Below are 13,745 nucleotides of genomic sequence, written 5' to 3'. Positions count from 1 at the left end.
CGTTAGTCAATCAAATCAATCGAAAACTAATAACACTGCAATTATCTAATTTCCCACCAACGGTACTCGTAGAGCTTCTTGATCCCACAGTAGTTTTTAAACGAGCGGTCTTAAGAGATTTCACCTAATTATGATATTTTCCTCTCTGAATAGACGGTTCCACTAGAAACAACAAGAAATGAAGTTTGTCCGGCTCTTAGGATAGTTTGCTAGAAATGCAAACTAGGTATTCACAGACCAAGGATGTTTGGACACCAACGAATTTCCAAAACCGAAAGTATTCTCAAGATTCGGTTTTCCTATTCCAATAAATGCTTGTCCAATATTTCTGAAATCTCTCAATAGAAAATCTCCAATTAGTAAATGCACATTACTAATTTTTATTCTCTAGAGATATGCATTAATTGCTGGTGATTGAAGCATATAAAACCAAAAACCTTAACTAAAAAATTCTTAATTTATTTTGGTACAGGATCACCTTGAGTACTAAGAGCTTATCCAATGGCTGATGTGCTTATTTCATATGTGTTGATATTGTCTTGACTTTCTCTTGGTAAAAATTCCCTTATATATAAATTCCTAAATATAGGGAACTAAAAAAACTCATCTCCAACCGAAATCAATTTTAATCTTTTGTTTCTTAAGTGTCATTTAATAATTGGTTAACAATCATTCCATTTTTATTTGATAACTTATTTCACTACATAAAAATGATTAGGATAGGAAGACATTGTCAAGGTGAATATCTAGTTTTAGACATTCACCTTGACAATGTCTTCCCAAAATTAAGCCACGTCACTCCACATTCATTTAAGAATTTATGGTTCGAGAAGGGTTTTAGAGAAAATTGATGTGTATCCTATGTGGATTTAGATATTTATCCTCACACACATTCCATTGGATAAGCTCTAAGGAATATCTTTGAACAATAAATGATAAGAGTTACTGCTCGTGTTCAAAGTATGTTGACATCTTTTCACTACAAATCCTTATTTCATATTTACATGCATTTGCATTCTTGGAATAGGTTATACCACACTTCCAAACAAGTTTAGAATTGGTTCGCCTGTTTTCCAATACTACTATGTGATTGATCAAATACCAAATCACGTACATGGGTTCAATTGGTTCTACCAATCACTAGGATTGATTATACCTAAATATGGAAACACTTGTGATCGGCCACACCAGTCACCAGGATCGGTTACACCAGTTACAATGATCGGTTCCATCTACATATGGTATTACTTGTGATCAGTAACACCAGTTACTAGGACCGGTTACACCAATTACAAGATCGGTCACACCAATTACTAGGATCAGTCACACCAATTACAAGGATCGATCATACCATCACATGGTGATTGCTTAGGATCGGTTACACCAATTATCAAAACCAGTCATACCAAATCATAAGTGTAGGCATTGTGATTAGTTATACCAAGATACATAACCCGTGTTAAGATCGGTTCTACTAACTCACACATATTGGTCATCCAAAGATTTGCAATGAATAGCCAAACCAATAATCCTATTGATTTCCCTTTCGATTCAAGAAACAAGTTCACGAATGTACTTCCTTTAAACAAACGTAAAACATTGTTTCCTAGGATGAAATATTCACCATAACGCATTCACATAATCATAACAATATATACAAGATTATGTTCATATCCTATCTACGAAGTTCAAAAGATAAGCATTAAACTTCGTACTCTAATTCCTTAATACTATGATCATACTATTATGATCATTTCACATCACTTGAGTATTATACAGTATGTGCAATATATACAGCTTCGCAGTTATGTTTTCAATATAACACGACTTGAAAGATACATTAGCAATGAAACGGTTCAAGTCAATATTACTAACCTCAAGTGGAAGGATGATATCGTCGTTGTAGTTCATTACTTCTTCACATTCTTCAGGTCTTCGGAGTAATATTAGATAGACCAGAGTTTGATAATATAAACATATTATGCTAGGACCAGGAGTTGGCAACTACGTAGCAAAAGATGCCATATACCTAGTTAATTTATCGCCTATTACTAGAAGACAAAATAGATTCATTTTGAAGTAAACTAAAAAAAACTTTGAGAATGGTTTTCTGGCCTTCTGACCCCCTTCTCTTATTCTTTTGATATTGGTGTTAACATCCAGATTGGTGTTGTGTTGTTCCTGACTACTTGGAGACCCAGCATGTGGATATGCATTTCCTTCACGTAAGGAAATAAATGCACTATTCTGAAAATCCTGGGAAATTGGACCATGTGCATGGTGATCTTGTTGGCATTTGATTTCGTTCTAACATGTATGGATTAAATTTGTTAAGTACTTTCAGAATGTTGAAACAATTTTCGTGTTGGAAATCAGTTTTATGGTTTCTTTGCGACTCTTCTCGACATCTCCACTCCACATTCAGTAACATCTTTGCTAATTGTATGAAAACAACGAGACAACCCTTCGGCATCACGATTATAGATGTTACCGGTTTCTTCACGGACTTTTCAAAAATCTTTCCATAAAACGTGGCCTGTAGTTGCTGGCAACCATTGATTTGGTCTACCGTAAAGAATACATAATTCCTACAAATTGATTCATCTTCATCCATCGTAAACTTGACACCATGGACTCTATCGGATCTTGGTTTCCTTTGTTGTTGCGTTTGTTGTTGTGATTGTTGCGAGGGGGTTGCCATGGTTGTCATAGAATGAGATTTTTTGGATTTTTTTCTAACAAATTGAGATGGTATGAATATTGTGGTTGAAATGAAGGGAAAATGAATATTGAGAAATACAGAGGTAGAGGTGTAGAAGGTGTGAGTTTTAAGTTTGAAATGGTCTGAATTGATAGGGGAACGAATAACAACCACTGGATGATGAAAATGAGATGTAGCCATTGGCGGGATGATAAAGGCCACGCGGATTACTAATAGCCGCCGACAAATTTATTTTAACCGCACGGTTTAAGTCAGGCCGCTGGCGGTTGCTGATGGCCCGCGCAGTTTATAAAGAGACGCGGAACTCCTCAAAGATCGTGGTCAGACCATTAAATTTGTCCGTTTGCTCAATTATTTTTCTCTTTTATTGAGTCCATTGAACAAGTTCTTAATTTGTTTGAGTCCGTAGAAAATGCCATCAAAACTAGGTAAACATTGAAACAACTATTCTGGACGGTCCGCGAGGAAAAATAACAAGAAAACCTGCTCCTCACATATTTTGGGAATTTGTGGGCTCAAATGGACCCGTCCCTCGGAAATTTAGCCGGAGCCACAGGTATTTATGTGTGACAGTTTTTTTTTTTTTTTTGGTTTTTTGCTCGGTCTGTTGAGACAAGAATATGAGATCTGTTTGCATGAGATCTGTCTAGATTTGAATCACTTCGTCTACTCTATACGCTCTTAAATAATGACGTGGACGAAGTACCCCCACAACTAAAAGAACTTTCTAGTCCAAGATCAAATTTCTTGACTCTCTACATAACCTCGTGTAGTTTCTCTCTGTAAAAGTAGTAGCTAGCAATGGCGTCTACTTTGCTGTCTGTGAACGTCTTAAGAAGTCTGTTCTGTGTATTGGGTTGTTTAATGACAGCCACCTTAATCTATACTATTGTCACTGATGGTCTTCCATTCCGTAAAGAGCTTTTGATACCGTAAGTTGTTCATTCTTTCTACTTACTGGTTATGCATGCGTGTCACAATTTCGATGGTATCATCTGTCAATTTGTTTGGTTTTTTGAGCTGTTTTTTGTTCTATAAGAAGATTTAATTAAAACCCACCAAGGATTTCTGAAACTGTGCATTTGATTTTGTGTTTAATTTTAATATCTTTCTTAAACTTTGTATATCAGTTATTCTCTGAATCTGTGAACAAAGAGCTTAAGTAGTTATTACTCTTTAGTTACACTTGGGTTCTAGGTTGGTAACAAGTAAAACCCCAACTCCAGGTTAATTTGTTCTAACAGAATTACCATATGAAATTTCAGATTATTGAGAAATTCTAAGTGTCATGAAGTTTAATTTAAACCACTTCCGAGCTATGAATCTATTGAGAAACTCCACCCGTGCCAAATTTAAAAGTGTTTGTGTGTTTTTTAGGTGGATGACAACAACCTTGATTGATTTCTATATTATTGTTGTAGCAATAGCGGTATGTCACAATGAACTTGTGCTTCTTTCTCTTCTTTTTTCCTTCATTATGCAGAGAATTGCAAATTTCTCAGAATTACTTTAACTGTTGGCAAGTCTCTTTTAAAAACATAAAACGATTCTGGGACATTGATCTTTAGGACAAACATTTCCAAGAGAAACTATGAGCTTGCACTCTTTCATATGTCTATTATATCTAATTAAGTTTATTTTGTTTGTTCCTTTGCCATTGGCAACATATCTTACAAGTTCTCGCACAATTTGAAAACCACCAGGCTTGGATTGCCTACAAGGAATCAAACTTGATCAGCGCAGTAGTGTGGATAATCCTATTAGTATGTTTGGGAAGGTATGGACATCTTTGTATTTCTTGTTTCTCTTTTTCTCATGAGAAATTAAACCATTGCCTTTTCCGAATTACGCTAACGTGCATTTGGAACTTAAGTGCTGGAATGGAACCTGCCACTACTTTGACTCCTTCATGTTTGCCTGCCCTTTACTTTTTAAACTAGTTCATTACAGCTCGTGTCTACACCAGACTGTTTTACAAGCTTACGATTGTCCGCATAGTATAATGGTAAACAGTAACTACTCAGTTGCAGAGATGCTAAGATGTATTCGTAAAAGAATTGTTAACAAAAGTTAGTTGTTTTTTTTTGTCCAACAAAAGCTCATTAATAAAAATAGCAGTCAAACGACAGCTCATTGTCAAAGTAGCAGTCAGAAAAACACAGTGGAATGTCAAATGATTCAAAATTACTAGGATAAAATTGTACACGCCAACCTTCAGTTTATTGTTATGCAAGTAGTTGACATTTCGTACAGTTCTGTAATTGATGTCCTTGTCTCGGTGATATTTTGATTTTTCATTTTCAGCATAACTACATGTGCCTATGTTGTGGTGCAACTTTTCAAGTTGTCATCTCAAGAGGTTTCACAAGATCCCATGTATTACGTTTTGGTGCGCTATAACAGCAAGTAAGTTAACTAGTTCTTCATTCATTCAAATTGAAGAACATAGAAGATTTAGTGCGGGAATGAAATACATTCAAGAATGCTAGCTGTTTAAAACCATAGGAAACTATGTTATTTCCTGGGTTTTCGGTTAATTTATATGTGTAAGGATAATGTTGTTCTAGTTGCTAAGAGTCAATTGTTTTCTTTTTTAATTGATGCTAAGAGTTATTTTAGTAGGGATGATATAGAAAGAAAGAGGAAATTCTCTTCTGTGGTGGCTGCTAGGATTGCTTTCACGGCATTGGGTTGCTTGATGCTGGGAGCTCTGATCTACACTCTCTTAACTGATGGTAGTCCTTTTCGCACAGAGCTTTTGATACCGTAAGTTATAATTTAAATTCTCAGTTTCTAGGTTTTTCATTTTCTATTAGTTGAAGTTTTTTATTATTTTACAAAAAATATGCATACATCCGGAACTATGGAACTCTTTTTATGTTCATTTGGGTTAAAAGAAAATTCTTTCTATTTTTGTTAGTACTTCATATATAATAAATGGATTAAAAAGACGCTAAACTGTTTGCAGTTGGACGAAAGCATTATTAGTTGATTTCTACATTCATATCGTGGCTATGTCGGTATGTATTTTCTACTTTTTATTTGGTTTTTAGTACTTAACACCCTTAGATGTGCTGAACTCGCTTGAGCTCCTCTTCCTACGTGCTCCCAGTATAAAATTCATAGCTCGAATTTGTCCTTAACCAAGCAAGCAATCTTACTTCATCTCTGTGGATATTAATTGATTTCAGGTTTGGGTCATTTACAAAGAGTCAAGTTCACTAAGCGCATTCATTTGGATTATCCTTTTCATATGTTTGGGCAGGTAATTCTCTTTAGGCTGATACAGAAGAACGGGTATATTAGTTTGTCAATAGCTTTCCATCCACCTTATTGTTAAAGATTCCATTGTGATATGCAACATATTTTGGTCTTATATTTACTTGACATGGATGTCTGTGGCTCTAATCTTTCTCTTCGTGTTGCAGCATTACTGTTTGCACGTACATCGTCATACAGCTGTTTCAGCTCTCATCCCAAGATCCACTCTACCTTGTTTTATTGAATAGTCGCAGCAGGCAAGTGTGAGACTGTGTACCTATTGCACTTCGTTTCCTGATCAAATTGCATTTTCTTAACAAGTTGATTCTGTATATTTCAAAATAGATCAAAAATAAAATCCTAGGATAATACAACATAACGTAGTGTATCTTTTTTAAAGAAAAAAACATAGTGTATTGCTTTTTTTAAGTTGGAGCGAAAAAATATACATTTTGTACCTGACCCAGTGACACGAGTCAGAAATCCAATCAAACAAACCCGAATTCCTGAATCTGACTCAGACCCTAGTCAGGTTGAGGCGCATAGCCACTAAAATAGTACGACCACCATGCATTTAGGCTCCTTGCAAATGGAACCTCCTTGCTATAGTCCATTCTCATAGTTTGAACTTTTAAGCCCATGGAAGTGTTTTATTTTATCAGGATGTATGATCCCGAAAGCTTGTAGACTCAAAATTCCTTTATTGAATTAACTGTCTAAATGAGAACTTCGCTATACTGTGAGGATGCTTTAGGTTACTGGACAAGGGCGTATGCTGCAAAATGTAGAAACAGCTGCTACCTGCTAGTCTTTTCATGAACTTCTTATAATGTTGAGATGTTCTTTCTGTTTTTGTTTTTTATTATTTCCTTTTACATTTCAGGGAGGGTTTTAAGACGTTAGCCAGTTCTTTATCTTCATCAGTCGGTCCTTGATTACCATGTAAATTTTCTTCCTCATGTTTGTTGTCACAGAAGAAAAGGGGCTTAAATGACTTCATCAATAATTCTATGTACTGTGTAGACACAGTGAAGATCTCCTTATTGCTAATAATCTACCAGTCATCATTCATGTTTTATATTTCATTATGTTTTCCTTCATGTAAATCAAACTTCAGATACCACACTCAGTTTTCCTTTTCTTTGTAATGATCTTGTACTAGACAACTCAACGTTCAAAGTTGAGATATGTGAAAAAAAAGATACAAAAGCGAGTAGAAAACTGTAAAAATTCTTTTCTTTGCATTACTTCCGTCATTGCCCACTATGACGTCTTCTGGTTGGATCAAAGTAGTGCCAAAATCACAAATTTAGCCTATATTCTTCTCCTTGGATCAAAGTAGTGCCAAAATCACAAATTTACTTTATTATATCTAGCAGCTAGATGAGATCAAGTTTGAAAAGAATTTATAAAGTTAACGCATTCAAAGAAATACTCCATAACAAAGCTAGAAATTATCCAACAAAACCTTGCGATCCAAAACAAAATTTAAACCTAAAGAGTCGCCAGTAAAGGTAAAACTAAAAAAAAAAAAAAAAAATCCACACCCTCCAATTCCCACACTCTCCGCACATACGGGCACTTCTTTTCCGTCCAAAATCATCAAGCCATAAAAATTTGGCTGCACGCACCCAAAGCTAAAAATAAAATATCTAACCAAACGTATAACACTCAGTTGAGTGATAATGAACCGAGTTGGTCTGCAGCATCAGATCCAGAACCAGCTCGCTCCAAAACGGCCATGGCTTCTGAAACTCTTTTCTTCAAAGCATCTGGAGACTCTATCAGATGGAGCACTTCTGTTTTATCCATCTCTAAAAGCATTCCAGTAACCTTGCCTGCATAATCATGCTCGATGCTCTTGACGAGCGGAAATAGCTGTTCTCCTAGCATCTGAAATCAAGGGACATCAAAGAATTTTATTAGTATATAAGAAACATAGTTGTTTCCTTGTCACCTTAGGGGAAAAGATTCACGTACCTGACGTTGAAGCTCAGGCTCTGCTGAGGCCAAAGTAGAGGCAAGTGTTTTAATATGTACTGGTCCATTTCGCTGTGCTTCTACTGTAGCCATAGGTACACCAGAAGCATCAAGCGGCAACGTCATAATTGGAGTCAGAGGCACCACAGACGGGTCTACAAGCCCATTCCTTGAGTTTGGTATGTATCTGAATCCTTGATTAGAATTCCTTGGCATCACCTGAAGAGACCAAATGTCATTGTTACAGATCATTCACTAACTATATTTGATATTGACATGAAAGAGGAGAAACAAACATGAGTTCTTAATCAGGATCAGCTCCATGTCATCATAGACTAAGGGTAAAACTAATTTCAAGTTATCAAATGTTGATAAATTGACCGACCTGTTGCTGTATCTGATGTGGATTTCCTCCTCTTCTTAAACCCATTCTCTGCCCAGGCTGGCCCTGTCTCTGAAGGTGGTAGGGCACCATAAAGTTTGGTCCGACACCTGGCCGAACTCCTGGCAGTAGTTGCTGCTGAAATCCATATCCAGCAGGCTGGGATGGAATCAGACCCGGGGCACCTTGACCAACATACAACGGCTGGGGGGCAAGCCTAGGTCCTCCAGGATGGAAACCGGTCATACCTGATGGAAGAGGTGCCATAGCACCAGGTGCTTGCATTTGAGCAAAATGAGCCTGCGAAATATAAATAGAGTCATGTATCAGGGTCAGATCTAGATAAACTCAACTCTTAAAAATAAAATACCTCCTCCAGTTAGTTAACACATTAATAATTCGAGGTAACAGTAGATTACCTGCAGCCTAGCTCTCCTTTCTTCTTTGCGCTGAGCCACGGCAACATAAAGAGGTTTCCGACCTATCATCTTCCCATTCATTTCAGTCACCTATAGGATTGTTTCACCACGTGTACAGGTTTTAATCATTCAGACAGAAATCTCAAAGGCGCAAAAGAAAAAGGTACAGGTTTAAATCATTCACCAGGATTGTTTTAATTGTGAAAAAAAAAGGGAAAGAAAAGAGCCATAACAACTTACAGCTCTAGCAGCTTCCTCAGGGGTGGAGAATGCAACAAAACCAGAGCCCTTACTCACTCCTCGAGGATCAAGCATCACCTATTATTAATAACACAAAATTAAGTGAAACAAAAAATGGCGAAATACTTAGCTTGTCAAATTCCTAATTGCTTCAGAAAACCATACCTTGCTTGATGTTATAGAACCGAATTCGGAGAACAACTCCTTGAGTTTTTCATCATTAATGGTTTCATCAAGATTTTTAAGATATAAATTAGCTACTTGTAGTTTTTCCAACCGGATATTTCGCTCCTGCGCGAATTTGGCTTTCAACTCAGCCTCTCTTTCAGATTTTCTTTGAGCCCTACCTACATACCACACTTTATCATCTTTAGTGGTTCCATTCAATTTTTCAACTGCAGTAGCTGCATTGTCTGGATTCTCAAAGTTAACAAAACCGAATTCTTTAGAATTCCCATCAGCGTCCATCATCACAACAGCACTAGTGATGGGTCCATAATTTCCAAAAAACTTCTTAAGGTCCTCATCAGTAGTTGTTTCAGATAAATTTTTCACAAATACATTAGTATATTTTGGTGACCCGTTTGCTTGATCTCTTTCATGTTTGCGAACAAAAAGACCAACATAAACTTTTTTGTCGTTTATAAGCATCCCATTAAGACTTTCAATAGCTCTCTGAGCAGCTTCCTCCTTTTCGAACTGCACAAAACCGTACCCTTTTGACTGACCATTGTTATCAGTGGCCACCTTGCAGGAAAGTACGGTACCAAAAGTAGCAAAAGTATCATGCAACGCCTTATTGTCTAGCGATGTATCCAAATTCTTAATATATATGTTCGCAAAACCACTTTTCCGAATACTAGGATCTCGGTGGGAGTACATAATTCTGATAGGTTTTCCATTCACCGGCGTAAAATTCAAGGTCTCCATTGCATTCACAGCTGTAAGTTTACAATTAAAGTTATGAGATTAAAAAAAATTACAGTTGAGAACAGCAAAAACATTAACTAAGAAACTCTATTCAATTTTAAGCACCATAATTTAGCGTATCCAAAAGAAAAAGACTCATCCTAGGACACTGATGCCGAATTCCCAGTACTACTTACTACAGAGAGAATCTATTTACACCGAGATTTTTGTAACATAAAGATGGATTAGATAGTACTAGCTAGTTCCCATTTTAAATGCAACAATATATGTCGGCGGAGGATTTATCAGTACAACTACGATAGCGTGACGCAAAACTGCTGCAGTAATATTACTCTACCACAAAGATTCTCATGTTATGAATGCAAAAAGTAGATGGCGGCATAAATATTTGCCCGAATTAATAAATTATACTCTTTTAAAGACAGCCAGACTATGCATTCTATTGATGGTTACCAAAATAATACTAGACACCATGTTTTCTGAAATACTCCTTGCTCTCAAACTCAGTAGAGACAGTGACACTACTTGATGAATCTACGTATATAATAGCACATAAGAATCTAACGACCAATACATATTCTAATTACACGAAAAGATACAATGTAAAACAGAACCAGGGAACAGATCAAATAACAAATAACAGGAAGCACAATATATGCCTCTATGGTATCAGGGTGATACGCGCTAGGAAAAAAACGGAGCAATATATATTATAATATTATTATAATGATGGTAAAAAGTATTAATCAGAATAAAAAAATATTCAATATAAAAAACTCAAACATGCAAAACAAATGATGAATCGAACTAATGAACACACGAAAAAGAAAAGAAAAAGAGAGTGAGTTTTGGTTATGGCTTACCATCTTGATGATTCCTGTAATTAACATAAGCATAACCAAGAGAAAACCTTCTGACCTGATCCCTACAAATCCTAATGGATTCAACTTGAGCAACACTGTTAAACAGATCATACAATTGTGCTTCTGTAATAGAATGGTCAAGATCTCCAACATACAATGACGAATTACCAAATCCTTGATTCTGCACTACTTGTTGTTGCTGTTGTTGGTCAACAGGGGGAGTTTGATTAGCAGCAACAACGTTTGCCATTGAGAGAAAAAAGAAGAGCAAGGCAAAGACAGACAAGAATCTCAAACTCCCACGAAATAAAAAGCGAGCAATGCAGACACTAGGAGAAATTAGGGTTTTCTTCTCCTAGGGTTTTCTCTATGATTTTTTTTCTTCTTTTTTTAGTTTTTTTTGGGATTTTTGTGGGGAGAGAGTGTATATTTATAGGAAGAACTTAAAACTGAACCGAAGCGATACTTCGATTCGATGTGCCTTTTTTCAGTTTCTTAGTAGGAATCGAACAAGTAAGCAAGTCCATATACCTTGTCCGTGTCATTTATGTCCCCTTTCGTGTAAACCTTTTTGTACGGTGGACCAAATAGAATGGTCACTATTTCAAACGGCAAACAAGTGACCGAGACTTGGTATGGTATATTACTAGTACGAAGAAACTACGACCAACGTGCTTTGGGCGCATCATTCATAGATGTAGTCATGAAATTAAATTTTGTGCACACTTTTTAAAAAAGGAAATTAGCCTGGCTAAATTGGGGTCTATGTCACTTAATTGGGGCCTATATAACTACATGATAAAATAGGATCATTGGGAGAAAATTCATAGAAAACCTTATCCAATATTTATATTGATGCCCAATATACCCTTATTAAATTAGTGCTAATTCGGATTATTAAATAATGTTTAATCAAATTAATCCTGAAATTAACTTTCATTAATCGATAATCAAAATTTGTAAAAAAAATTAATTTTTACTCGATCCAGAATCGGTTCATGTTAGTGCATTTGTAAACCGATTCTGGGTTGAGTTTTATGCTTAGGAAGATGTAAACCCAGAATCGGAGTTTGATCAATACCCACATAAACCGATTCCAAAAATCGGGCTTTTGTAATGCACATGTAAACCGATTATTCCTTACTTTCAGAAACAAAATATTCATTACATAGTTTAGGAAATTAGCCCACTACATATATATAAGACTCAGTATGGGAATTTTAGAATTTGACACATCAAATGCTCATCAATGAACCTCCGAGCACGTCGGTACAACGTCGTATATTCTTTGTGGTGAATGAACTTTCTTTCCCCATTACGAATTCTCCATAACCCGTTGAAACGTTTCAGCTGAAATTCAATGAATTCTTATATGTTAGTATGTGAACTAGTGTAGTTGACATGTGTATAAAAATGATAGCATTACTCACTTTTTCCCTAAGAGGAGCTCGTGGATAATAGTGGTAAACCATATTTCTAACAATTACGTACTCTCGCATTGCGCCTTTTATGTAGTTTTATTAGGGTTCGCGGTACGCCAGTAAAAGAACTCTTTAACTCTCTTCCAAAACATTGAATAGATTTTATTCGAACATCCGCGGAACGTATTAGCAAAGGAGTTCACCATACAAAAATCTTCAAACGGTTCCCATTCTATTTTCTAGGCTAAGTGTGCGATGTGGGAGTGGCTCAAAGAGGTTTTCCTTACATAGATGAAGTCTCAACGGCTATTTTTTTTAATTCAATTCAAACAATCAGATTTTATATATTATCAGATAGACCGATTTTTTCCTAACAAAATCATATAAATTTGCCTCTAACAAATCGGGCTTTTGTAAAGCACATGTAAACCGATTGTCAAAGTTACATAACTTTTCTTCAAGAAAATCGGATTACATATTTATACATGTAAACCGATTCTCAAAGTTACAGAACTTTTCTTCATAAAAATCGGATTACATATTAATAGATGTAAACCGATTCTAAAAGTTACAGAACTTTTCTTCATAACAATCGGATTACATATTTGTACATGAAACCCGATTCTAAAGCTGAACATTTGGGAAACTGTCAGAATCGGATTACATATAGTTATATGTAAACCGATTCTGACAGAAAAAATGATAGAATCCTCCATTTTTTCCACACACATTAAGTCATTCATAAAATAGAAACCAGATTAAATCATTCATAGACTAGGAGTGTAACCAAACATGATTCGACAATAAGTTTAAGACAAGACATAAGTTTTGACTCCATAATTATCCATACTTAAAGACATAAACATGAATACAACTATTCATTCAAGAACATCCCCACCACGACCACATCCACCGCCACGACCACGTCCACCGCGTCCTCGTTTACTAGGTTAGGCGCTGCTCGATGCACCTTTATACATCTTTTTGGTAGGGGCTCTCTTTCTCTTCTTCTTTGGCTCATCCTCCTCCTCCTCCTCCTCCTCCTCCTCCTCCTCCTCCTCCTCCTCAGAATCATCCTCATCCTGCTCCCCAAACTTTGCACCAGCTTCTACATCTTCAAGACCGTTTAATTCATCAATTAGCTTTTCATCGGCCTTCATATTTTTCCCTTCCCTGATTTTTAGATTTGCCCGGGTTATCAAGTGTCCGACTCATCTTCTCTGTTTCAATTTCAAATAACAAACATTCAATATATAATGCTAAAACCATTAACAAAATCTTAATTGAGTAACAATACGCATCAAGTATTCGAGAGCCGTATCTTTGTCATCTATAATGGGCCTCTCATATACTCTTCTCACTCGAGTATGCGAAACATTGAGGTACCATGGCATGTAACGCGGAATTGCCTCGTCATCTGTTCGAGATGGACCAACCAAAGGATATTTGTGAAACGATCTGTTATCCCAATAATCACATGATGGTAAAGGCCAGTGAACAATGACAATATCACTGTCATGTGCTTTG

At 36.2% G+C, this 13,745-nt stretch overlaps 2 protein-coding genes across 4 annotated transcripts; one reads left to right on the top strand and one right to left on the bottom strand.

Annotated features, from left to right (window-relative positions):
- Positions 1-3,341: 3,341 nt before the first annotated feature.
- On the top strand, positions 3,342-7,230 carry LOC113347439. Of its 3 annotated transcripts, none has more exons than XM_026591090.1 (9): positions 3,342-3,654; positions 4,100-4,151; positions 4,426-4,499; positions 5,027-5,128; positions 5,333-5,488; positions 5,691-5,742; positions 5,914-5,987; positions 6,151-6,240; positions 6,867-7,230. In XM_026591090.1, exons 1-9 carry the CDS (start codon positions 3,524-3,526, stop codon positions 6,916-6,918), a joined length of 783 nt encoding a protein of 260 aa, XP_026446875.1. In that variant the 5' UTR covers positions 3,342-3,523; the 3' UTR covers positions 6,919-7,230. The 3 variants fall into 3 exon arrangements, with proteins under 3 accessions (XP_026446875.1, XP_026446876.1, XP_026446877.1); XM_026591091.1 differs by having other exon boundaries at positions 3,344-3,654; positions 5,342-5,488; XM_026591092.1 differs by having other exon boundaries at positions 3,346-3,654; positions 5,345-5,488.
- A 197-nt stretch (positions 7,231-7,427) lies between these two features.
- LOC113347438 (polyadenylate-binding protein 3-like) lies at positions 7,428-11,182 on the bottom strand. Its single transcript, XM_026591089.1, has 7 exons — positions 10,798-11,182; positions 9,170-9,945; positions 9,005-9,082; positions 8,765-8,854; positions 8,349-8,645; positions 7,964-8,182; positions 7,428-7,876 (listed from the first exon to the last, which is right to left on the bottom strand). Exons 1-7 carry the CDS (start codon positions 11,045-11,047, stop codon positions 7,655-7,657), a joined length of 1,932 nt encoding a protein of 643 aa, XP_026446874.1. The 5' UTR covers positions 11,048-11,182; the 3' UTR covers positions 7,428-7,654.
- Positions 11,183-13,745: the final 2,563 nt, after the last annotated feature.

Source organism: Papaver somniferum, chromosome 2 (assembly GCF_003573695.1).
Source record: "Papaver somniferum cultivar HN1 chromosome 2, ASM357369v1, whole genome shotgun sequence".
Classification (NCBI taxonomy): domain Eukaryota; kingdom Viridiplantae; phylum Streptophyta; class Magnoliopsida; order Ranunculales; family Papaveraceae; genus Papaver; species Papaver somniferum.
This window is presented reverse-complemented; position numbering and strand designations above follow the sequence as displayed.